The sequence below is a fragment of the Cyanistes caeruleus genome, chromosome 1, assembly GCF_971803275.1.
Source record: "Cyanistes caeruleus chromosome 1, bCyaCae1.hap1.1, whole genome shotgun sequence".
Taxonomy (NCBI): domain Eukaryota; kingdom Metazoa; phylum Chordata; class Aves; order Passeriformes; family Paridae; genus Cyanistes; species Cyanistes caeruleus.
In genome coordinates this window covers 53,015,044-53,042,451 of record NC_141701.1, presented here as the reverse complement: position 1 = coordinate 53,042,451, position 27,408 = coordinate 53,015,044, and the positions used below count along the sequence as shown (strand labels likewise).

Here is a 27,408-nt window from a genome sequence, read left to right as displayed (position 1 = left end):
AATTTGAAAATGTGCAAAGCATTCTCTAAGAAATAATATGTCTGAAGTATCAAAGAATCTGTGTGAGCCTGCGCTGCCTAAAGTATACCCTGGAGACTAAAGCAGATCAATGAGTGTTTACTTTCACAAGGTATGTTCTGTTTGATCAGATTAATTTGAAATTCTCAGTAATGACTGGAAATCAGGGTAATGGTCAATTAACACAGTAAAGCTGTAGTGACCCATAACAAAGTATGAAAAGAGTGGAGCCACTGCTACAAAAAGGATCCATATCTTCTCTCTCCTACAGATTAACTGCAGCACTCAGCAAAGCAGTGCTGCCTGACCTGGCCAAAGCAGGAGGGATCTGCCTGCATCTCCCTCTCCAACTCCTAATGTCTCCTCTTCTCCAGGTGTTAAAACTGCTAAGTGCACAGAAAGCCGTGATGGGTTTTTCAGGTGCACTGTCATCCTGGTAAAGGCAGTAGATCTGCTCAGAAAAATTAGCCAGGACAGCAGCTTGTCTTATGTTAGGATTTGGCAGTTTCATCTTGTCAGAATCATTCCTACCCATGTAGACTTGGCAGACTTGGATGTTTGTGGTGTTGCTGGTAGCTTTTTATCTCTGCAGGCTCCTTTAGCTACTTTAAAAGTGAAATTTTAGCTACTTTAAAAGCCATTCTTACACAGGCTCACATGACATCTTCTCTAGTGCCTGTAAGGTACAAGTGTTTGATTTACATTCCCTGTAATGCCAGCATCCCACAGGGGATAACCAATAAGGAATATCCAGTGTGGCTTCCCAGGAGCCCCTGTATTACTTACATTATGTATGGGATACATATTTTAGTAGACAGGTAAACTAATGGTGACATGCAAAATTGATGGGTGGTTTCCTCATGTAATATTATGTGCTGTAGATTCCCAGTCACTGCACTCACTGACCATGTTCAAAACAGCACATCAACTTATTTCTGCAGTTTTTATGTTGTGCATATGCAGTTCATTTGAAATAGGCACTGTAGGTTTTCTTGTAGCTCAAGTGCTCTACAGGCATGAGAGAAGCAGGATTTGTGGGGTGGGGTAGAACTTCTTAATTAGTCTGATTTAGCTGGGGTAAAATATGTTATGCCTTCCAGACTGAAAGAAAAGGTCCAACAGCAGAGTCTGCAAGTGCTTGTCCTCTATAAATTGTGAAATCCCTAACTTCTCTGAGGTGTTAGAGCCTCACAATCCATCAGCCTATTCAGGAGAGAGGTTAAGAGGAAAAGTGGCTGTGGAAGTTTTGCCTTTTCTAGTTCTTGCCGGGAAATAAATCACGGAATATGAGTGTGCTAAGAAGTTTATCTTGATGATAGCAATTATGTAAAAAACTATGTGCATTTCAGTGGTCAATATTGCTAGTCCAGAGTCACTTACAATGATATAATTACATTGCCAAAGAAAATGGAAGCAGCATAGATGCTACAAAATTACTTAACTCCTCACAGAGGTATATTGTCCTGTAACAGCAACATGGGAAAAATAAAGAAACAGAGGGAGGGCCCTTTAATTAATCCACTGTGATCTTCTTGCTTTTGAATTATTCAAGGGGGAGCTTTGGGCTTGAGGCAAAATTTCTTTTGGTGCATTTATTTCAGTGCCAGTAACAGTATAAAAAGAAATTAAACATTTGGAGGAAAGTTCATAGAATTGATTTTAAAGTACCATTAATTGTCCAAAATAATAATCTCTCTCTTTTATCTATGTGATTTTTTTTAGTATGCTCTTGACTACTGTGCTGCCATTATGCTATTTTCTGCTTCCTTTTGCTTAGTGTACTGTTGCATGGTGTATTTTAGAAAAATATTTAAGTGAGATAAGGCCATTTGTTACAAAGAAATAAACAGTGTCTGCCAGACTGTGCTGACCCCTGAAGATCCACATCTAAAAGGCAGGATATCATATTTATCCCAAAGATTGGTCTGAAGACAGGGCATGTTTTGCATTTCTTACTAAAAGGTTTTTTACAGTAGGTTTTTGTTTAAAACATGTACTTCCAACATCCATAAGTAGTATTGTAACTGAAGCACTCCTGAGAGGTAGCTTCCAAAGGATTATTGTCTGCAGGATGCATGGCCCTGAGTGTGCTTTAACTGTTGGATTTGTAACTATTTTTAATGAAATAACACAATGGGAAAAGCAGTATTCTTCTGGGTGATGGCTTCAGGGCACTTCTCATGTAGTTTCAGGTTTGCCTCACTGCAAACTTTGGGCCATACATTCCAAAGCGTCTGCATATGTGAGTCAGGTGTGCGGAATTGTGGAGAATGATTTAAATATTTTAACCTAGCAGCCTTTCTGATAACTCACACTGATATGGTCAGCTGAATCAAGTGGTCCCAAGAGATAAATTCCTTGAATCTACTAGCTTGGCAGAGCATTTTCAGAAGGGAAGGTGTAGGGCAGCTGAGATGCTGCAGAAAGGTAGCAGACATGGGAATTTGGGGATTTTATGTGAGGAGGCAAAGCAAACTGGCAGCGCTTAGTAACAGCCACGAGGAGTTGTTGTTTGGAGACCCAAACTAAACCTTCTTGGGAAGAATATTTAGCTGAGGGATTGGCAAGGACAGGGAGCTCGGGGATTGTGCTAAGGGCAGGCAGCTGCACACGGTGGCAGAGCTTCATATGCCACTCTTGGTTTCCTTTGTGTAAAGCCTGTAAAGAAAGCACTGGGAAGATTGTTTTCGGAAGCTTGGGTGAATGGAAAACAGGCACTTTATATTGCCTCTGTGCTGAAGAGAGAACAAAACCCTTTGTTTTGTTGTTATTTATCTATTTATCTCAGAGAATCTTGATTTAAACACTAGAAAAAACAGGCATTTGTTTTGTAGTTATTGCACTCGTGTTGGCAGGGAAGGACATGATACTTTGGGTGATTTAAGCCAAAAGAGAGTTGTATGGTTGGGATTTTTTAGGGCAGGTTGGCTAGGTTTGGGGTTTTTTGCTTTCTCTTAGGACAAAGCAGGCTTGGAGTTGGGACAAGAAGGTCCTAATGAGCAATTGTATTTGTGTTTTCTTTTTAGCATGCCAAGATTTCTTGATGTGAGCATTAAGACCAACACTTGCTTTAAATCAGCAAATTTTCATGAAGCCAAATCTTTTTATGAACTGGTCTCTTCTCATCAATTCACATATACCAGTCCATTATATCATACTGTTTGTAACAAGCTCCCATATATGTATTTTATGCAGTCATATAGTCACATAGGTAGTTGTAAGATATCACTATCCTCAATCCATATTTTGAAAAGGAAAGATTGTAAGGTGATGTTTAAAAACATGACAGTGCTAAGTGAAAAAAGTGAGCTCTAGGGTTTGTTGATTATTTTTTAAATCTTTGGTGGTAGCATGTGATATTAAAAAAAAAAAAAAGAAAAAACTAAATCCAGGCCAGTGTCAGCAAAATTTATTAAGTCTTTTCATGTCTGGACAGAAGCAGTGCGTCACACTTAGAACTATTTTTAATGGCTCAGTGGTAAAAAAAAAATAAGGAATATATTTTCTAGGCAACACACATTTAGAAATAAAAATACTCAGTAAGTTAATTTTGTCCTTGCGTTTGCCCTTGTGTTTGATTTCTTACAAACCCATACAGAAAGTGAAGGGATTCTTGTACCTTAGCTTGATGAAGAAAGCTGGGGACAGTTCACATAAATCCTTTCAAAGTAACTTTAAAGCAGCTTTGAATGTGACAAGTGTTTAAGTGAATTATGTTGATAGACAGGTTTCATTAGTTAAAGTGATGTCATTTGGTGTCTTAAACATTTGTCCTGATTCTTCATTCTGGGCAGTGTAACTGGAGGTCAACATGTGGTCAGCTTCACTTTGAAAGTAACCGATGTGCTCCTTGTAAAAGGGTGATGTCAGTCCTTTTCACATTCGAGTGTGCTGGTGAGCAAAGGAGAGTGTTTATTGCAATTTTTTGACCTGGTAATGGTGCCTACCGTGTTTGGAGCCAAGGCACTTTGCTGGGGACTTTCCAGTGAAGTCTGGTTGCCAGAGACACTTGGTCTCGTGCAGCTTGGTCCTTCAGCAGAAATGCTGAAATCTGTCTGTACCAGAAACCCTTAAAAGCCACAAAAACCTTACCTTGAAACACTACAATTTGGGCTTGCTTTCTTACCTTGGGCAGAGAACATGCCTGCTCCTTCCAGGTGCTCTCCTGATGGCCAGGGGATGGATGGCACCCATCTGCCTTCAGCTTGGCTCTATGGTCAAGCGAGCAGGTAAGACAGGACAGGTGTTTCTGTTGTTCAGTTCACTTGCTGCTGTGAAGGTGAAACTCAGGAGGTTTGTAATCTCTGGGCAGGTATTACTTGTGCAGGGCATCGAGCAGCTGAGGGGAGATAATCAGCAAGATAACTAGACACCCCCCACAAACCTCCTTTGTCTTACATGCTTACCACAATAAAAGGATTATTAATTTTCTTTACCACTCTGGCAGATAAAGATAACCTCTCTTTGAGGGTAATTTGGCAGCTATCTAGGCCTTTTAATGAAGGTGCTGCAAGCAGAGTGGTTTCTTGGCAGCTCCTTGCTGGTGTCATGCAGAGTTTGAGGGAACTGATCCTCCCTTGTCTTCCCTGCCTCCCCCAGATTCTTCTTAAAGCTGTCTTTCTTGTGGGACACTGATGTGTACTTAAGGATACTGGCAAAAAGTACTTTAGAAACAGTTCTGTGCTTTTTGACAAGAGTGATGTTTTAAGTTATCTTTGTTGGCAGAACAATCTGTAAGCTTTAACACTCATCAGTTTCACACCAGATCCTTGATAGATGTGATGGTATGTCCTAAATTTGGTTCAGAGCTGTTGATTAACTCCAGTTGAGGCACTTTTCCAATGTCTTAGGTGTGTCCCTTTAACCATTGCTATAAATTTCTATATGAAGTTGATGTTAAACTCTCTTTCATATTTCTGAAAGTAGCAATATTTGAAATAGATATACATACCTCCATTTCTAGTTACTGTACTTTACTGTGAAGTCCTGGCTTTTAAAAATACAGCTGCTCTGAGTTTCAGCCTTCAAAAGTGGTTTTATCATGCAAAATGTTAGCGTAGAAAAGAGTTGTCCAAGAGTAACAATTGGTCTTTGAGAACATGGAGGAGAGTGCTCTACCATGATCACCCCTTTGATAACCTTACACTCCATGGACCGAGGTCACTACAGTATTAATTACCTTCCAGAGATATAATTCCCTTTATGTTTCTGCTTTAGAAGGCATTGATAGACTTATCATGTAAAGGCATCTATTTCTATGAACTTGTAGTAGATGCCTCTGCAAGTGCCAGGGATTTTAAAGGTAGCTTTGAAGTTGAAGAACTGAGCTGGGAGTTCCTGCCTGACTTGTAGAGATATATCTTTCCTGATGTGTAACTGAGAACAGGTAAATAATTACCCATGGTGCAGGTCCTTAGAGTACTTGGCACAAAATAGTTTAATTATTTTGAGGGCTGTGTTTGAAAACAAAGCAGTCATGCAGCACTTGGCTGGAGAACTAGAAAAATGGTTTGCCTACCTCCATTTTCTGTTTTTCCCTTCAGATAATGAGATATTGATGAAGAGGTGGCAGGTAGCTGGGTTGTGGTGTGTGGGGTATTTTTATTGTTGGGGTTTTTTTCCTATTTTTTTTTCCCTGAACTATTCTCTGTTGAGGACACATCCCTTTTAGTAAGGAACATACTTGTTTCTACAAGGTTCCTTCTCAGATAAGAGTGGTAAGACTTATCTGATATGGTTGAAATAACCTAAAGTGCAAAATTATTTTATGCAAATTAAAAGCAAGGTAATAAGGGTTGGAAAGATTCTTCAAATACTTTAAACTATATATATGTTTTCCAATGCATCTTTTTCTGAGTGTGCAAGTAAATTCATTTCCAAAAGAATGCTCAGCGTTTGAAAGTACAAGGAGGTTTATTGAAAATATAACAAACTGTGCTTGGTTCTGCAGTCAGGTGCATGGGTTGGGCTACTTCTACAAGTGGCATATTTTGAAAAAAACAAAATAATTGTTAGAAAGAACAGCCAAGCCATAAGGAGGAGGAATAAATGTTCCTGTATCCTCTTTATTAGCAAGAGACAATCTCTCCTGCTCTCCATCTTTGGGTTCCCATCTTATGCTGAGGTCTGTGTTGTTCATCTCTTTTGGAAGCAAAGACTCATTGCTCTCCCCTCCAAGAAGTCATGATGTGAGAAAATGAATATATTTTAAGATTGCAGCAAGAGGTCAGCCTTTAAAATGTACTAGAATCTTCACAGTCTCCTGCTTAGAAATAATGAGGATTGTATTTTGTATATATTCCTATGAGTTCAGGACCTAAGATTTCAAGAAAACTATCAATTATTTTAAGATGCTTAATAATTCACTACAGCTGTCCATCCTAAATGTTCATATTGAGAGCAAGAGCTTTTGAGCAGATAGACGTGCAAATGGACCAACAGAGCAGGGGAAAATATGCTGTAGCATCATATGTGATTTGGTCAGTGATGGCTTTGATCCAGAATTTTTTTTATTTTCCATATCAAAAAAGATTCCTGACCAGTGGGCTTTGCATTGACCTCGCCTTCAGTGATGAATATAAAATTCATAATTCCTAATATCACAATGGACAAAGAATATGTGCAGGCATGGACTGCAAGGCTTTGACAGAGCCCCAGCAGCACAACTACAGCCCCCACAAAGCAGACTCAGCAGAGTTTGGGATACAGGAACCGGCCTTGAATACTTGGCAGAGTGGTGCTTTTACTCCTGTTGCTGCCAATAGCAAGAAACACATGGAGGCAAAGTGAAGCAGCAGAGTTGTCTTTCCTTCAGGCCTCTGAGCATTCAGGGCATTATAAACACCATCTGCAGTCCCTACAGGTGGTTAATCCCACCTATGTACAGGGAGTATGTCAAAGTCATTGGCTCCAGGTAATTCAATTTCTAGTAATTACTATACTGGAGACAATTTCTAGGAATGAAGTCTGTGTAAGGAAAAGGACAAAAAAGGGCATCACTACTACAAAGAGAGAGAACTGAGGACAAAATAACACCTTTAAAGTTCTGCTTTATTGGATATCTATTCTTATTGAATAAGCAAGGATATGTCTTTGAATCAAAATTATTTAATCAATTTAATCAATAAATTGTTGGTTAAATAATTTTGTTCATACCTATCTTAGAATAGCATGTTTAACATTTATGTAACTGATATGCTTGATAAGACAATTGTAATATTGATTCAGTGGCTATAAATTTTAAGAGAAAAGTGTTAAGCATACTTGCCTGGAAGAAGAAGAGAAAGAATTTTTCTGTAGGCCTTTTTCATCTAATCAGGGTTCCAAGACCTGATTTCCCTGACAAAGGTACAACAAATAAGGAGTAGGCATGCTTGAAGGAGTAGAAGAGCCTTCCACACATTGAGGTCTAATGGAAGCAAAATGAGACTGGTTAGAAGGTACTCGATTTTTTCATAGGGAGTGAAGTTTAAAAGCTTGTTATGCTTAGTAATGCTGGCTGTTTGGTTATGTGGCTGGAAATCTGTTTTTTTGGATAGGAATAAAAAAAGTCATGCTTCAGGACAAAACATGAAAGCAAATTATTATTATTGTTATTATTATGCCCACTGAGAGAAGTTTCTGCACTTTACATAAAAACAAACAAGCTTCCCACACATTCATACACATACTTTAAAGCTTTGTATGTGAACTGTAAATGACTTCTATGGAAAGTGCATGTTTTTATTTTAGTTGATATATTTTAATTGCATTTTAAGTGGCTCATGAATAAACTGCCTAACATTAATATATTGTCTCTCAGTTAGAAAGTATACAAGCATCTGAACTGTGTAGTGATGGGCATTATTCAAAAGCTGAGAGATACAGCCTCTCTTCTGCAGTACTCTCTCCTTACTTTTCTAAGTGTGTCAGTGTGATTTGGTTTCTGATTTGAGGGTCATTCTCCCACATTTTGTGGTACCTTTTGATAAAATTGTTTTCTCATTTAAACTGTTTGAAAACTTCACTCTTTTCTACTGTTTTTCTTGAGATACTCTGGTTTTCTTTAAGCAGCAGCCTGGGTGTAATTAGTGCTTTATCTGCTTGTGTGGGGTCTTGGGGAGAGGGGAAGAAAGAAGGGTTTCCGTCCTGCCTCATTCATTGCTGCGTATGCCAAGCATCCTGGTACAAAACCAACTCTTGTCTCTTCTCCTGACAGAAGCAGTAATTCTGTAGTAGCAGAAGGCACCTTCCAGCCCTAAGGAGGGCCTGAGCAACATGGTAGACAAACATACAAAATGGCACTACAGGGGTGCAGCTCTTTGCTAGCAGTTGTTCAGGCCTAAACTATTTAATAATGTGAAGGGTGGTTCCACAGCTTAATGGGCTATTAGCTAAATAACTACAGGTAGCCTGTGAACATGCACAGCCACTCCCCTTCTCCTTTAATTATCCAGTTTTATCATGTTTTCCCATCTACGCCTCTACTCTGCTTTTGAAGCTGGTTTTCTTACCCAGATGCTTTCTTCTCATCCTTCACTCTGCTGCTCTGGCATGAAATGCAGATGTGTGAGTGGTACAGATGAGAGCTGCCCAGTGAGCTCTTGTCTACTTGTGAAGCAGAGAGCTTTAGAAAACAATTGTTGCTGACAGGGTACCTAGTGGTTTTGCTAAATGTTGCAGGGATTGACATTTCATGTAAAAAAAAATGGGAAAATATAAATGGTAGGTTTTCTCCCTTGCCCATGAATAATCCCATTGATGTTCCACTGAATAGTCAAAGAACGAGAACTAGCAAATTCAGATTACTGCATATTTATATTATTAATTCCTCCATTATTCTGCTAAGAAACAACAGAGCACAGTTTCTCTGAAACTAAGAGAGAATGCAGAATTGGTTTTCACTTAATTGGCTCTTTTGAAACAAGTCTCTTTGAGAAGCAGGATGTTATTAGTCCACTGTGCAAAGACAGTGTAACAATACACCTAACACATAATCCAGAAACAGCTGTATGCGGGGGGCTTTATTTGGGGGGTGAAAATACCCTCGTAGCTTTCAAGTAGAAATGAAAATTTATACAAATGCACCTTTGTCAAGAAGTCTGCACTAGCACATAAAAATAGTCATTGAAAACTTAATATCAAAGTGTCCAGTGGAAATAATCATTGTCTCAAAAAACATAGGTTGACTTTCAATTAAAATCTGTTTTAAAATAGTCAAGGTCTTCCTTCATTCTTAGAAAGCTAATAAAGAGTGAGAATAGGGTTCACTGAGCATGAAAAATATGGGATTTGGCTTAAAAATTGAGATGTAGTCAGTAACATATAATGGAGTTTACTTTCCTTTTCCTAACACAAGTCTAAGTTTTAAGTACTTTCAAAAGTGTTTGTAATGATGTTAAGTATTTGTAAGACTCATTTACCTAAATGTATCATATAAATGTAACAGATTACAAATTATCTTCACTTTTAATTGTCTGTTGTTGGGTAAGGTTCAAGCTAATAGTTTACAGTTCAGTGAGATTTTAGTCTTGCAGATGCCGTCTATTGGAATTTTATCAAGATTCTTTATCAAGATTCTGCTTAAACTCAGTCTAATGGCATGGAATAGTAGTTAAGACTCTTCAAATTGTAGTGTCGTGTTAAGATTTTAAGAAAGAAAATGAGTCATGGTGCTCAGCGCCTCAATGCAATTGATACCTGAAGGAAACAGAGTTAGGACAGATATTCTGTTCAGGAGCAAATAGTGGAAGGGAGTCCTTAACTGAGCACCAGTTTCATCCTCGACATTTTGGATCCGTGTGTTTCCCTTTGTGTTTCTAAAGCAACGACAGCATACAAAACCTCACAACAGCATTTTCCAGCACAGTCTACCCACATGACAAGCGTCTTTCAATTTTACTTCCAGGCTGACTTAAGTTTTGACTCAGGAGGGCATTTGTAAACATTTGTTAGTCCATTCCTGTCTGACATTTCAGCATATATATATAAATAATTTTCTCAAAGCCTTTAATCCTTAGACTTTGCAAAGCAGAGGGTAGTTAGAGATGACAATAATGATTATCTGATACAGACAAGTGGACATTTCTTTAAGGATCAAGATCCTATGCAAAGCAGTGTTTTCAGTCCTTGCATCATCCAATTTCCATTTGCAGTTTTGGCTTTAATTTCAGCAGCTTCCTTGTTGTGTCCTTTTCACAGTCCTGAAAGAGAGAAAAAAACCAAGGCCACTATTTCTTCAAATTATACCCATTATTGCTAAATGCAATAGCTTTGCTGCTGCATTTGCAGTTTTATACTAGAAAGGAAAATCAGTAAAGAAAATTTATTATTTAGTAAATCATTTTATGGGGAGGATCACTTAAAACATTAAATTTGGAAACTGTGAAAGTAGTGCTTCCCTTGTCCACCCCAAAGCAATTATCAAAACAACAAATACCAGCACAAGGGAAGGCCTTACCAGAGTGTTAGAGAACACTTAAATATCAAGGTAGATGTGCTTGGCACTAGCAATTTGCTTCAATTTCCACAAAACCTACCTTTTCCTTGAAGTGTGTAAAATTAACTAGGAGTGCAATGTCAAGCAATTGGCTATTCCATGGCACTTCCAAAAGATCATTTAAAATATCAGTTAAAAAGTTACCAAACTTTTGCAGGTGAAGAGTAACTTTCTGTGAATACTTCCTATATTTTCTGTTAATTTAGTTTGTGGATTAATAGCTAACTCTGCTCCCATCCCTTTTGTCTGATTGCAGTCTTTATTCAGTAGTATTCCCCTAACATCTTTATCAGAGGGATCAGGCAGTCCTTGGTCCACTGCAGTTACAAGTAGCAGAGCCAGGGGTAAATCTCTGCCTGGAATGTCTGAGAGAGCAGCTCTGAAGTGCTGGGAAGCACTTCAGAGCTCCCATGGCTCCAAATGGCTCCAAGGTGTTGTGAAAGCCACCTCAAAACTTGTACTTTGCCTAAGTTGTGGGTATATGCACAGGGCTGGTCCTAGCAGGCAGAAACAAACTCGTGACAAAACACTTATTCCTGTGAACATCCCATCCCTCAAGATCATTCTGGCAATTCAAGCAACATGCTTGGATTGAATTTTACAAATATGCAGGTATTGTCTTGGTAAGATTTCTCTGGTAAGGCATATGGCTCCTTGAAGTTCATATTCATATGAAGAAGGATATATATGAAAACAAAAGCCTAATCATAAACTCTAGTTTATCTTCATGGAGATAAATTTTTTCAGAAAATAGCCTTGACTTGAAAAGGCATCTCAAGCTGAGTTTTATTTTGTGAACCTGTTGCAGTACCATACTGCAAAGGAAGAGGCAAATACCTAGCACACTTGCATGTTCAGTGATCTGTTGGTTAAAGTAATTTCTTCTTGTTGCTTAAGAAAAAGTACATCTTTTAAGTCTTTGTTAATACTCCAAGGCTTTCAAAACACTTAACAAGCCTGGCATTTGCAGGCTGGTAATATGTTTTGCATAATATCAATGGCCTGTCTTTGTGGCCCATGGGAAAAAGAAATCCTTTTCTTCTTTGTGGTGCATTCATACAGGCCCTCTGCCCAAGATAATTACAAGTGGAAACACTTTTTGTCTTCTGAAACCTTGATTCCAGCAGCCCAGGTGTTTTGATGAAGTTTCCAGTATATATCTAGCCAAAACAGTTTTGCAAAACTTAGCTTAGCTGTATTTTTTGTAACTTTATGGAGGCCTTGCTGGAATATATTCAAACAAATGCAAGAAATGCTGTTTGATCTCTTCAGATGGTTAAATTGTGATTCCTGTTAGCACTGCTTTGGCTTGGTGCACCCTGTTTCCTAGTCAACTGAGGATGAAGTTGGAGGAGCTGGCAAGGCTATGATATTTACATAATGCCTTTTTTCCTGTGAACCCTAAATGTGGATGGAAACAGCCTCTAATCTTCTTAGTGATCTAAGCAAAGATTGAATGCTTTGGGTCAAGCTGGGGTTTTGGATAGGCTCAGTTAGAAAAAAAAAAAAAAATTCAGAAATCCCAGCTCTTCACAGTGATTGCAAATGGAAATATTTACAGACTGAGCTAGTTAATATTTCAGTAGTAGATAATATTTTTATTATTTCACCAGTTTGCAAAGACCACATAATCTGTTTTGAGCCATACTTTTTGAGACATCTTGGAAGCAGAACAAACAGCCCTTGTATTGAGCTCTGGACCCTGCTCGAGTTCATTCCCCTTAGGGTAGTTTTAAGTTTATCATGAGGGATGAAAAGACAATTGTCAGATTAAGCATACAACCTCAAAATGACTGGAAAAGACTGCATATGTGATCTTAATCCATCTTGCACCACTACCACTATGACTTGGTAAGAAGAGGAGTTTATTAGGTGGCTGTCCTTTCATATCTCACTTATTAAAACATACTGACTGATTTTTGTTGTGTGTTACAGTAACATAGCTTTTCAAACACTGCTACCATAAACTTAAATATTTTAAATTTTTTAAAGTGTTTAGATATCCTGAACTCAGGCTAGAAGTGACATTTCATACTTGATTTGCTTTGCCTGCCTAGATTTTGTGATTTTTTTTCATGCAGAAGTTACATCTTGTCAGGCATTCTGAACCAATGTGCAAGTACAATACACTACAATGAAGGGAGGGAAAAAAAAAAATCAGCCTCTCCTATTTACATTTTCCTTTTTCTTCAGGCTTACCTTCCCTAATCCAAAAAATTCATGTTAAGTCGTTTGACTTAATATTACCAGAAGGAGTTTTATTATGTAATGCATTTTCACATAATATAAGATCACTCAGAGACTGATTTTTCAGAACATGAAAGTTAATAGGAGCTGCTGGCCCTCTTTTAAGACCTGCAGCCTAGCGTTTGCAAAGCAAATGGTGAGGTTTTTTGTGATTCCTTTTGTAACTTAAGTTCAGCAGCAGGCTTTTTTTTTTTTTTCTTTAGTTTGTGTTCAGTAATAGAATCAATATTAAAACCATTCCCTGCTTGAACTTGTCACCACTGCATTTCATTAACTTTCTCAATATTTGATGCAAATTGTTTCTAATTAACATGCCTGTGAATAAAGAAAAAAAGGATTCTCAAAAACCTGTGTGCAGTCTGTATAATAATAAATTTTTATTCTCAGCTATGAAGACTTTAATTTTATGACCTTTTTCAAAATTGTTGTTGCTATTATTTTTATTCTTGTAAGTACTGTATTTTAAAATGAAAGCCTTTTATCTGTATTATAATTAATAATCAGAAAATTAAAACATAGTAAGACAAGTAAGAACATGATTCATTATTGAGAAAAAAGAACACAACCAAATCAGAACTGGTCTAATGATCTAATATTTTCATTAAAGGAAATGTTTAGTAGATTCTGTCTTTTTTGGTATGTGCTATCATTATTGCACACATTAGGAGTGCATCTGTTTTGGTTTTTGTCCCTTTATCTGCAAAGGAGACGATCCAATTTGTTAAAAAGGAGGGGAAAAAAAAGAGGAAAAAGGAAAAAAGCAGGGGGTGGAGGGATGGGGGGGAAAAGGGAGGCATATGTCATCTATGTCCTTGTGATTATCCAGAAATAAATTTTGGCCATCCACTGTAAAACAGCATAAAATTTGAAGTGTAGGGATCAAGGGCGATTTCATGAACATGGATGCCTTGCATTTCCTGTGTGGAAGGAAAATATATAGGAAGGAATAAAAAGATACATATGCATATATATAAACTTCCCATGTGTATATTCTTTTTTATAACTAAAAGGAGATAAATACATAGGGGTGCATAATCAGAACAGGATATTGCAGGAGTCCAAATTGTGTTTGTAGAAGTTTGTCAAAGGAGTTGACCAAATCTGACCACTGAGCTCTGTATTGTTATTCTAATGGAAAGAAATAAAAGATAGCAAGGGGCCTATGGCCTCAGAGAGCAACTTGTCAGTGAGATTGAGGCAGTCTAAATCTGACTGTACCCAAACACAACTGTTCAGCCCTTCCTCCCTTTTCCCACCCTGGCAGCATGTTCTCCTTGCTCCCTTTTGCCTTCACTTCTGTAAGTTTGTCCATGCCATGAGGAGTAATTGTCTCCTACTCCACTTCCTTCACATTGTTAATTTTTGTCTGGGTGAGTAATCCTCTCTGAGTTAGGGCACGAACTCCCGTGCCAGCATAAGGGTATCTGTGGATTCCCTATGCTGGAGGCCACAGGACCACACCTTTTAGTGGCAGTAGGGATTTAAATCAAATGGAAAGCAGTATGGAAAAGCAGCCCCTGAGCTTTACATGCATCGTGCCCCTTGTAACCACAGCGTTCACTGTAATAACAGGAGAGATTTAGACAAGTATGCCACTAGGCTAATTAAGGGCTCTTCTGCTAAAGAGGCTTTTGTCTCAAGCTTTAGTTGTCAAGATCTGAATGTAGCTATATATATAAAAAATAATTACTATACAACTACAGAAACAAGACAAATTTTAAGGCCTTGATTAAGACTTTGTTTTATTTTTACGTATACACCAGTATGATACTGGTATGATACTGATCTGCTGATATGGCTACTCAAGTTTCAGCTTTGGGATATTTTTAATTTAAAAGTGTTTAGGAAACAAATTGCAGATGTTATTCTGTCTGTTTTCAGCTGATATTTCCATGAACATGATATTCATTAATCTGGATGTCACTCAAACCATTCAGGCTCTCAGTTTGAAATGTGAAGGCTGGTTTCAGTGAAACTCCTCTTGTTGGAAACGGGAGCTGCATGTTTTACTCTAAAAGCAATGCTGGACTGACTGTTTATTAATAATTGTGAATAAGTATTAGTGATTTGAATAGGCTTTCAGAGTTATGCAAGTTAATTGTATATGGAAACACCTATAGGGTTCCTTTGCATTAGCTATGCCTGTGTTTGGAAATGTTCATGAATGTCTGAGGTAAAGCAACAACCTGTGCTTCCATAGCTCTTGCTGGTTTTTAAAATCTTTGTGCTGCTTGAAATAAGTCTGATCAGAGTTTCAGCTTGATGATTACACTGTACCTTTTTCTTGCTTCAGCTTCCATCCTTTCATAAACTAGTAGGGATACAGTTCTCTTCCACATTTATAGGAATACTTAACACTTTCTGTTAAAGCTGGTTTGAATCAAGTATGCTTTCCCAAAATTTGCTACTGCAAAGTAGCTTGTTTTCACAATTATGTCAAATTACGTTGTTCCTCTTTTTTTTTTGTTATGAAAGGAAGTGTCTTGGTTTTCCAGAACATGGTCTGCCAGTCCTCTTACCATTCCTATAGTACTCTTCTCATAAAACAAATAGGAACAGAAGGTTTAGAAAATACACCCCAATTCCTGGCTAAACTGAAATATCTCATGGATGCTTGTGCCCTTCATATTCGGTTGCATTCACTTTCATGTTATCTCATGCTCTGTAGCATTTATGAAAGCAATGGGGCATTGTTTTGATCCTGTTATTTATTTTTCTCCCTAGCTGTGTGCTGCCCACCTGCCAACCCGATCAGAGGCACCCAACCACTATCAAGCAGTGTGTCGGGCTCTGTTTGCCGAAACAATGGAACTCTACACTTTCCTGGCCAAAATTAAAAGTGCAAAAGAGGTAAGCTGTCTGAGAAGGTTTTCTGCTTTTGAGCTCATCACCATGTGAATTTGGCTTACAAAATCGCTTCTGTACACAGCCAGTAGGGAATGTCAAATGCTTGAGGAGAGAATCTGTAGTTTTCAGGGAGTACACTTCTTCAGCTGAGGCTTTTTTTAAATTTTGGCCTGTAACAATTTACATCCCTCAGAATTTGTTATTAATTATGACTAGTCTATTTGGGAGTAAAACAGAGGATTGTCTTACAGGGTAACACATTACATATGTGTACCCATTCCTGCATGCATGTGCAATACATTTGAGTCTAAATTCTTCTCTGGTGTTTCAGGGATGTTATGAAGTATCAGATCTTTGCCTGTTCTTCCTCAGCTCCTTCCCATGAGGGAATTCTCTTTGCTGAGTATCATCTGAGATTCTTCTTGCTCGTATTTTGTCCCCAGTCAGCGACTTCTCTTACCTTTTGCTGTATGATTGATTTGTTGTCTGTCCCATAGGTTTCACAGAAGAGCCAACTTTAAAAATAGAAACATTTTCCCCTTCAGGTCACAGTGCTTATGTTCGCTGTCTGTTTGGCTGTTGTTGTTGGCTGAAAGGCCATCCTGTGAACCATTGCAGTTAACGGGTCTGGCTGAAGAGTGATTTTAAGGATGATATTTACTGCAGATCATTTCAGTGATCTGGCCTGCAGGGTGGCCCTGTGAACAGTTGTGTTAAAACAGTCTGGGTGCTGGTAACATTGGAAAACTGGTGGGTGAGGGGAAGGGCAGGAGGGGAAACTCATTTTTCAAAGCTGGTTTCTTCACCAAAGAAAACATATCAAGTAGCAATGCTTTCATAATTTTTTTTTTGCTTAATAAATCCCTGAAGGATTTTCCTTTCTTTTGTTAGTCAAGATCTACAGTACCTTTGAAAAGCAGGATAAGATTTTACAGTCTGACCTAAAAAATTTGCTGCTGAAAGAAGCAGAGTTGTTCCACCCACGCACATGTACTCCCACTGTTTTCCTTTTTCTGGTTCTAGCGAACAAATGCTAGGGAATAAATATCAAGCAAAAGAAAAAATAAAGTAGTTATTCCTTGTCAGGTTAATGAGTTGAATTGGCTCAATAAAGGGTCAGATGAGCCTCAGAGCAGCACAAGAGAGCTTTTATCATGCTCATGGTGGAAGATGCAAACTAGTCACAGACATAAGGGGCTGCTGCTCTCTCCTTTCTTCTGGAGATGCATCATCCAAGAGGGAGAATCCTTCTGAGATGTTTTTCAGCTGCACAGGGTCGCACTTCATCTCCACTTCTTCTCCAGTCCTATTCAAACTGAAAGCAATTTTTAAACTGAAGCAGTGTCATACAAGGATAATTTTGGAAATATCAGCATGGCTAAAGAGCCACTTGTTTTCTGAAGAGCCTGTGTTATGGGACATCTGCATCCAATGCCCCTGATAGAGGGGGCACTCAGGATACAAGACCTCCATGCTAAAGCTGTCTCCCAAACCATGATATCAATAATTTCACATCTTGGCTTTTAACTACTGGATATATTAACTGAGTGACCTGTGCTGGAAACACCTCACTCAACAGCTGTTGCAAAGTCCATGTTGAGGCTCAAAGATAATACCCTTCAGAGTTCTTTTTCTGCTCAGAGAGGAATTGTTTCCAGTAGTTCTCAAACACCTTGGCCACAGTGAGCAGTAATAGGGCATCTTTGTTGTCAAAGTCAAAATAAAATATTGTGGGCTATAACCATTTACAATCATGTCTTAACAATAGTCTTTTAAAAATTATTCTAAAAAGTGGAAAGGCATTTTGAATTTGCAGATTATTTAATTACCTTATCATTGAGCATAAAACCCCAAAAACAGCTGATCACACCATAGAGAATACTATGAGTTAATCCCAAATGAAAGAAACCATTTGCCTCTCACAGACTATTAGGCATTGATTCAAAGCACATTTAGGTCAAAGGAAGTAATCCTTGTGGATGGAATTTTGGCCCTACTGAATCAATAAGACTTTTATTGCTGCACCTAACCAGGGCCAGAATTTTGACCTTTTGATTTAGTTTTACTCTGGATCAGTCCCTCAGTAGGCATGTAAGAAATCACTAAGAAAATTATCTTGGAAGTAGCTTTTGGAAGCTGAATACTTTGGATTTATGATGTGCTTGGTCCTAGCTTTTATCTAACTGTAGATTTGGAAGGTATTTAATTTTGAAAATAATACAGTGTACAAAATAAAAAAATAGGTATGAAGAAAATATGAGGTGGAATGCTGTAAATCTTGTTGCACCATTTAAAAATGACCTTTATAGTTTATACTTGAGGCAAGCAGGGATCATATGATCACATTAAGTTTGTGCCAGTAAAAGCTGTGCTATTGTTTACATGCTCTTCTGTCTTGCAAATACATAGCAGAATCTAAAGTCATGAGGAGTACATTTAAATACTCTTCTAGTAAATTCCTTCTTTCTTTTCCTTTTGTTGTGGTCATATAAGGAATGGGTTAATAAAGTAGATAAATACTGAATACTTCAGTAAGAAAACTTTGTTGTCATGGATTTGTGGTGATTGCATTGGCAGAGAACTGGGGGAAAAGAACCAAGTTACATACATCAGTTCCAATTTAAAAAAAAATTGTACTGTGTAATATTGTGGGTTTGACACTAAAGATGCCAGGAATTTTAAATTGTTAATTTGTTCCAAAAAACAACAGCCTAATTTGGAGATCTTCCTTTAGATTCCCTCAGACCTAGACGCAGTTTTGGATGCGAGATCAAAATGAAATTAAAAAAAAAAAAAGGAGAAAGAAACCTCTGAAATTATTTAAAATAACTTTCCTGTTGATAAAAATTACTTCGAAATTACTTAGATTTCTTCTAGGGCTGCTGAGTGGCATCTGGGTATCTGTTTCCTAGGTATATGAGGTTCATATTTTTTTGGTCAGTAAATGCTTAAATAGGCAGCTTCACTGTAGTGAAAGAGGGAGAATTTTTATCTGTAAAAATTCACTTGCTTGGAGCGAACTAAATCTGACCTATATTATGCTGCAGCCTGGAACAGGTTTAGATGGGAAATAAACTGTGAAAAAGTCAGGGAAAAAATATTGCTGTGATGCAGTTCTCAGTTTGGCCCTATAAAATCTTAGCAGGACTTTGGAAGTCCAGGATTTCAAGAGGGGTAGATTGGTAGGTAGGAGGGATAGGTTGTAATATGTTTTAATACTAGTATATATACTAAGGAGTCATGTGTTCTCCAGTCATCATCTGTCGTGTAACAAATAGAGCGTAGATTCACAAAGGGCTGTACTGGCATGAATTTGGGTGAGTGTGTTAATCAGAAATGATGAAGCTATGAGTGAGGTGTTCAGATCGTATCAGTGGATGACAAATAGAATGTTTAAGGCAGTTTGTCACATAATTGATGCCGTATGATTATTTCCAGTCTGATTCCTTGTGTATGAAAGGTCAGCAGTAAAGCTGACTTGCAGACAGGGAGATGTTACTTGCATTCCTGAAAAGTGTGAAATGCTTCATGCAGTGGATGCACAGGATGGATAGAGTTGAGAAAGATGTGATAGTGCTGTTGCAATTGTTTAAAAAAGTAAACAACTAAAAATTTTCTTTTTGCAAGGTGAAGTTTTTTTAGCAAGTTTACTGGGGTATTTTTCAGCTTGCTGGCAGCACCTGCATGCTGCTCAGGGTCTGTGAGAGATGACTTGCTGCAGACCTACCCTGGGTACCATATGCTGCTATCTAGGAGTGGTCTTCTGATAGGCCAAGACCTCCTAATTCTTGTGACCTGCTGTTGAAGCTTTTACAGCTGATAACAAAGATAGAGTACAGCTTGTTTTTCATGACAAGAAGTGAGCTTTCAAAATTGCAGTAAGAAAATCCCACAGAAAGGGATTCTCTCTCTCTCTCCTTTTTTTTAATTTTTTTTTTTTTTTTTTTTTTTTTTTTTTTTTTTTTTTTTTTGGTGGGGGACATATGGTCCACAAGGTAAATGCACACATGAATGCACACATGTATGACAGGGGGAAAGGTAGTTTGAGTATCTGCTAAAAATTGACCCATGTGAAAGAAAAGATTCATCTCTTTCAGGATTATCCAAAAGTCATTGACATAACCTTTGGTGGCACCTGGCCATAGACAGAACTGTAGGCACAAATAAGTGATGTCCACGAGATAAAGCAAACGTTCCTGCTGTGTAATATCTGAAAAGTTCACACACGTTGCTCAGAAATGGCATCAAATGTGACTGAGAGAGACAGGGAGAGACTGTGCAAGCAAAGGAATGCAAAATTGGTGCTCTGGATCAGACAGGAGGTTCACCAGGGCTGTATCCACATTGGGAACCTGCTTTTTTTAAGGGATATCTGCCCTCCTCCTCCTCTGGCTATCTGTTACTGCCTGGTCTTGCCTTCTCCTGAAGTTAATGTTCCACGTGCACTTCATGGCTGAGCAAGCCAGCAATGTGTCCTTGATGCAAAGAAGGCCAATGGTGTCCCAGGCTGCATTAGGAGTGTTGCCTCCAGGTCAAGGGAGGTGATCCTTTGCCTCTGCTCAGCACTGGCAAGGCCACAGCTGGAGTGCTGGGTCCAGTTCTGGGCTCCCCAGTCTGGGAGAGACATTGACATCATGGAGAGGCCAGGGAAGGGCCAGGAAGATGATGAAGATCTGCAACAGCTCTCTTGTGAGGATAGGCAGAGACCCAGGGCTGTTCAGTCTGGAAATGAGAAGGCTCAGGGGGATCTCATCAATGTCTCTAAATACCTGAGTGGAGAGTAAAGAGGACAGCATCAGACTCTTTTCAGTGGAACCCAGTGACAGGATTGGAGGCAGTGGACACAAACTAAAGCACAGGAGGTTCCTCTGAACAGGCAGAAGTACTGTTTTTACTGTGAGAGTGAGTGAACACTCACAAAGGTTTTCTGGGGAGGCTGTGGATTCTCTGTCCTTGGAGATATTCAAAAGCTGCCTGGACATGATGCTGGGCTGGCTCTGGGGGGCCCTGCTTTAGCAGGGAGTTGGACCAGCTGACTTCCAGAGATCTCTTGTACTCTCAAGCGTTGTGTGACTCTGTGGGTGGCATCAATAAAAGTGATGCTGGCCTGTAGGATGTAGACCTGTGGGTAAACTCCTCAGCTGGCACAGGTGGTGCTAAAATCACCATGTGATGCTGGCCAGCACAGGAGATGAATGTCCAGTAGGAAGATCTGTTGCAGTAAGTTTGACTTATATCTCAAAAAGTTTTAGAGATTGATATATACCCTAGATCATCAAAATTAATATTTCTTCCAAAACTAATTAAGACTTTGTATATTTTTATAATTGCCTGCATCTTTAATTGCTGTGAAAATCCATGCTCATCAAAAACTCATCCATAATTTCATTATCCACAATGTGCCTTGTAATCAGACTTTTTGGCAGAACATAGAGAAAGCTCCCAATCTGTCATCTTTGTACTATTCTTTTAAAACATGTTGCCTTTCATTTCTGTCCTTTCTGATGTAAAAACATCATTCTTTCAGTCTGCCTGGTTATATTTCAAACCAATCTGTATGAAATGTAAACATACAAATTCTAATTAAGTACATGCATAGAAATGAAGTTGTTCCTTTCTTTTTTTTTCCTAGTTTCATGCCATGCAAAGATTAAGTTGGAAAAGAGCTAATGAAAAAAGTCAGGTGGCTATACTACTGTATTATTTGTACAAAATATGATAATGAAGGTAGTTAATAGGTACCTAAACAATGTTAATGGCTAACTTATTTTGGAAATAGAGTCATTAGCCCAGTTATTCTCAGAAGTCTTGTGATTGTAAAAGTTGTCAAATACTCTGCTGCTTGGATTTTCAGAGAGCACAGCTGGAGAAATGAATTAATTCACAAGCTTTTCAGCTCATAACTTCACTTTTGCCTACACTTGCAAGTCTCCAGTGACTCTACTTTTGCAGCTGAGCTGTTGTCAGGCTTGCAGCTCCATAGTGATAAATTTGATCCCTCAATTTAGGACCTTTAATAAGGGAAAATGCTCCTGGTTTGTGTTGGGCAAGGGAGAGTTTAGTTTTATTTTCTGAAGTGGTGCAGACACTGTCATTCAATCAGTGTCACATGCCCTTGGTTTCTGTTTTTTGCCTCTTACACAGTCATGTTGAGCAGCATGGTGACTATTGCCCTCTCCAGAGCTGAGCAAAGTACATCAGCCCATACCTCTATACATGAAGAACTTTGTCTGCTATCAGCTTGTGGTTTTTCAGGATTTAACTGATCCTATTCCCAGTTTGAATTAAATGGGTTTTGGGTCTTTTCAAAGACCTAGAGTACTGCTGCTGCCTAAGCTCTTGGAATTTAAACACATGTTGGATAGCTGAAGGTATATAAAAATTTTTCCCATATGTGCATGTTGTGTATTTTTAAATTGAGCCTAGATGTGCAAGAATGTTTTACTAGTTTCACAGATAGCAGTGTAAGAACCAATTTAATCAGTAAACAAGTGATTCCTAATGAAGAGTATAAACTGGGAACTGCAGTAGACTGCGCTCTGCAATTGGTGAAAGGCGAAGTCCAGGTCTGGATTCCCTAGAATACAGCATTCATTAAAGCATCATGTTTTAGAAAGTATTTTATGGAAGGGAGTCTTTGATACTGTGCTGACAAGAGTCTTATATAAACTCCCATCTGGCACTGAGCACAGAAGAGCACATCTCAAATGTGGGCCACGCAGCAGCAGCAAATCTATTGCCTTCTTTTAATAGTACAGCAAGAGGTTTGAAGACATTTGATATTTTTATTACTAGCTTTTGTCACAAGATGCAGTCTTCTGCAAAAATGGCCAGATGCTTCAAAGGTTTTAGAAAAAAGCTAAAGCTCTTGAAACGCTAATTTCCTACACATCCAACCCTTATTCCTGAATGAATGCCCAGGCTGTAATAGGTGAATTGGGTCTGTGGTATGGGTCTGAGGTTCTGGGATAATTTAGAAAAACCCTTTTAAGATTTTTCTGCTTTCTGAAATGGAAATCCATTTAGGCCATGTATTTATTATTCTGTAATAGCTTTTCTTAAGCCATTGTCCCAAGGGTAAGTGCAAGTGGCTACAGCAGCAGCGGCTGAGGTTACTTGAAGGTTTTGGAACACAGTTGAATTCTGACAAAGAGTCTATTGTGCTTTAAATGTGTTGGTTTCTATAATTTACAGTTACAACAGAGGCAGAAACCCACTGATGCTGGCTGGGGATGCTGGAGGGAAACCCTAATGTTCCATTTATTCTACAAGTTTAAACATAATCATTTGTCACAGTGAATTTATTCCTTCCCAAGCAGCACTTGATACGTGTAGAAGAGTTATAGGAGCCTTCCTAAACACTTCCTGCAAGCATAGAGCACTTGCTGGTTACTTCCAAAGCTTTGTTAGTTCTATAATGATGGAAATTCCTTTATCTTCTGCTCTTCTCCACTAACTGCATGGTGACCTGCATTTAAGTGCCAGAGCCAGGTGCCAGGGAAGGGAATGAACTATCCCTACAAAGTGGGTGTCTGTGGTACCAGGGCTGCAGCCAAGCACTCAGCACAGGGATGGGGAGTAAAAGAAGCCCAGCTTTGGCAGTAGCCTGTGCTTGTGCCAGCTCATTTGTATCATAAAATTGCACTTGGAGACACTTCATCTCCTGGCTGGCAGGTTTTGCTCCTGCAGTTCTCTGGTGCATGGTAGCCAGCATCGCTTACACCTGTGCTTTCTTGGGTAGGAACTGCCCTTCCAGCTATGTTCCAGAGAAACTAATTAGATAGTTGCCTTTTTTGGAAGATCTTTCAGCTGCTCAGGGTGGGTTTTTTTTCTCTTCTTATTTTCTACTTATAAGAAAAACAGGTTGTAATCTCTTCTAGCTTCATGAAATATTTATGTCAGTCAAAAGCATCAGCCTTTGGGCACAAATCAGGCCCATAAACTGGATGGCAGGGAACACTGTTGCTGAGATGGGTGACTGCCACCAGTCTCATTGAATAGCTGAAGTTTAGATTAAGCCGCTGGAAGATGTTAATCTTTAAAAAAATTAAAGTGTACCTTCCAGTATGGGAAGGAAGAGCAGATCTGACACTTGTGAGCCCGTTTACTTCTACTTTTTATCAAAAAGTTATCTTTTTGATTACAAAGAGATAAAGTATCAGATGTTATATTTTGCAGTTTGTCAGTAGATGTTAGCAGTTTGCAAAAAAGAAAGTAATTTACAGTTCATAGGTACTGTATTTGAAATGATTACTCCAACTCCAACTGTATGATACAGAAAAGAAGAAACCCTGGATAGCAGAATACACATAAGCAAGGCCTTTAGGTTACCCATTCTTTCCATTTTCCTATTTTTCCCTTGGAAAGGGCAATTGCCTGTGTCAGATTGACCTTAGTGCCAGAACCAACAGAAGTTTTTCCATAAAGACATTCTTTCCCACTTGGGTATCCTGTTGTGATGCTGCAAGTCATGCCAAAATGTTGCCACATTGTCCTCATGATGTATCTGCATTTGTTAGTGTGGGTGATTCATGCTTTTTTTGAGTCTTCTTATAAAAGATGTATTTTTTATTTTGATAGGGCAATGGTAGTATTTATTCTTTGATACTAAAGCAATTGTGTTGCTTACATAAATAAAACAATAAAGAACCCACCTGGTCTCTTTCCAAAACCTCTGTGACAGCTGACTCACATATCCTATCTCTGCAGCCAGGTTTGGTAGATGCTTGCACTGTTGAATGTGCAAGTTAAGCACTCTTCCAGTGCTTCCACTTCTTACATTGAAATGTTGGCAGTTTAGGAAATACTACTTCCAGGAAAAAAAAATAATTTTTGAAAGTACGCTTATTTTTACATTTTCTGGAAAGCTCAGAAGCTGAAACGAGACTGATTTGCAGTTCCATTAAAGGAAGAGCTTAAGTGCTTAAAAGATAGAAATACTTCGGGTAGATACATCTGCCAGATCTCTGACCTGTTGCTTTAGTCCCATAAAAAAAATAAAAACATTGTTAGCAGTGGACTTAAATATCCATTTCAGATATATTATTGAGTACCTGGAAAATAGATCAAATTAAACATTGTTAAAGATTTCCTGGAAAACTCTCCATGAAAGTGAAGTGGATGACTGAGAAATTACTTGTACTGCTGATTCAGAAACATTTCAGTACAGAAGTAAACAAAAAAAAACCAAAACCCTTTTGAATATACAGAAGTTGATGTATATAAGAAAATTTGTGTACAGCCACAGCCTTCTGTGTTCAAGCTTGCCTGTTCTTTGGTCTGCTGTAACTTTTAATTGGTTTTCATATTCTTGATGGTATGAAAGCTTTTTTTTTTGCCCCTTTGCACACCAGCTTTTCCATATTTGCATGATCTGATCTTGTTCATAAGTAGCAGTTTTCATCTTTGAAAGATCTGTTTCTCTTCCTCACATGATTTTATTATGGATATTTCAGAATCTATACTCATGTTATACTTACTAATTAATTTAAATATTTATGTGCAATTCTGTCACTATTCAATGTTTCTCATAGTTTATTTCTCATAGCTTGTTTCTCCTTCTACAAAAATAAGCTGCCTTGAATTCAACAAGTATTAATTTTGGTATGAATGGATCCTTATCAAGCTGGCAATATTTTCTGTGTTGTAGATTAACAGACCTGATAGGTAATTAAGGGTTTTCTCTGTGTATATAAAAATTTAGGGATAGAAACATTTTAAGGTGTAGTTTTCCCTCCAGAGTGTTATTATCTGAAGTACTTTCATACTCAAAACTTAACATTTGTTCCCAGCATTTAACTTTCCAAGGAAGAGAAATATATTCAAATACTGTTTCAAGTTACTTTTTTACAGTAACTATTCAAGTCATAAAACATTCAGTAGAATACCCAAATAGCATGATACAAAAGATTAAAAATTAAGCTTTAGTTTTACTTGAGAGTTAATGCCACTATTCATTTATTGACTCATTTTCTTTTCATTGGCAGAACCTGAAAAAGATTCAGGAAATGGACAAAGAGGCAAGTGATGAATCCAGCACAGATCTTGATGAACTGAAAAATGCTGACTGGGTAAGACAACAATGGAATAGTGATTCAGCATCACTACTGGCAGCTTATTTTTCTTTATAAATCATAACTAAGGCATTATTACCTCTGCCCTCATGAGACCCCACCTGAAGTAGTGTCCATCTGTGTAGCTCCCAACATAAGAATGATGTGGACCAGTTGGATTGAGTCCAGAGGAGGCCAAAAAGATGCTCAGAGGACTGAAGCATCTCTTCTGTGAGAACAGGCTGATAGTGCTGGGGTTGTTCAGCCCAGAGAAGAGAGGGCTTCAGGGAGACCTTAGAGCACCTTCCTAAAGGAAGCCTCTGAGAGAGCTGGAGAAGGACTTTTTATAAGGACATTTAGTGACAGGGCAAGATGGAGTAGCTTTAAACTGAAAGAGATTTAGATTAGGTATTAGGAAAAAATTCTTTGCCATGAGGGTGATGAGGCACAGGAACAGGTTTCGGCAACTTAGTCCAGTGAAAGGTGTCCCTGCCCAGTGCAGGGGGGTTGGAATGAGATGGGCTTTAAGGTATTTTCTACCCAAAACACTATGATATTGTGTTCAAAACACTCTTTTTTTTTTTTTTTTTAAATATATGAATTAATAGTAACCCACCACAAGTTAGAACTAAATGAAGTCTCAACTTGCCTTTGCAGACAGATGAAACAATACAAGTATCCAAGCAATATATTTTTCCTTAGGCTGTTTTCATGGAGAAGCTTTTGCAGTTTAAAGACTGGACATTTAGACAGGTACCATGCTGACTGCCCTTCAGAGGGGCAGTCAGGCAGTAGACAGAGTCACCAGCTGAATTTCTCCAGTGATGAAAGAAAAAGGCTGCAGGGAAGCTCTTAAGCAGGAAGTAACTTAATTTCTAGGTACTGTTCTTGCCAGTTCATAGAGGAATATTATGAGGTTCCTGAAAAATACTTGACTTTAATTTCCAAATCTTGTATCTGCCACCAGTTCTTTCTTCTCTCCAGCCATTCTGCTTCACAGAAATGAGAGAGAGGTGTTAGTGCTCTTACAGGCAGAGCAAAAGGAGTTGAGTTTTTCTATTTAAAGATCTTAGGACTTGAAGACCATTCCAAAATTTCTATTTGAAGAACAACTTTTGGGGAAATTTTACAGGAGAGTCCTGGGTAACAAAGTTTCAGATTCAACCACTGTTTTAGTTCACATAGTATTAGCTATATGTCTATAAACTTTGATTATGTGCTTGCAGTATACTTGAAGTGGGAATTTAGATGTAAGGCATGAGAATTTCAAATCCTCTTTCTATACTTGAGGTGTGGCCCAGCAGTCCTGCTGAATAAAGTTTTGTTATGTTCATGAGTGTTAAAAATAAGCTTATATAAAACAAAATTTGAGATGTGTTAAAAATAAACTAGTACAGCTGTAAATATTTGTGTCCTTGAAGGAAATTTTGGTTTAATGTGAAGTGGTATTCAAGGGTAAGGTATGAAGTAAAATTCCTGTCTCTTTTGTCTTTAGGCCCGTTTTTGGGTGCAAGTGATGAGAGATTTACGGAATGGTGTTAAACTTAAGAAAGTTCAAGAGCGTCAGTACAACCCACTCCCCATAGAATATCAGCTCACACCCTATGAGATGCTGATGGATGATATTAGATCCAAACGCTATACCTTAAGGAAGGTCATGGTAAGTCAAGAGAATCACTGGTTTGTCAAATCTGAAATATTATTTTCCTTTTTTTATCTTCTTTTTGTCTTTTTTTTTTCTTCTGAGGATCTTGAAATTACTATTTC

The 27,408-nt window shown here is 38.3% G+C and overlaps 1 protein-coding gene across 7 annotated transcripts in view; it reads left to right on the top strand.

Annotated features, from left to right (window-relative positions):
• The window catches only part of SPIRE1 (spire type actin nucleation factor 1), a 125,361-nt gene that overhangs the window by 62,238 nt on the left and 35,715 nt on the right, over positions 1–27,408 (top strand). For all 7 annotated transcript variants that reach the window (XM_086893044.1, XM_086893054.1, XM_086893069.1 and 4 more), the window contains exons 4-6: positions 15,467–15,592; positions 25,576–25,659; positions 27,137–27,301. In XM_086893044.1, coding sequence (XP_086749170.1) covers positions 15,467–15,592; positions 25,576–25,659; positions 27,137–27,301 — 375 coding nt within the window. The remainder of the gene's footprint in view (positions 1–15,466; positions 15,593–25,575; positions 25,660–27,136; positions 27,302–27,408) is intronic.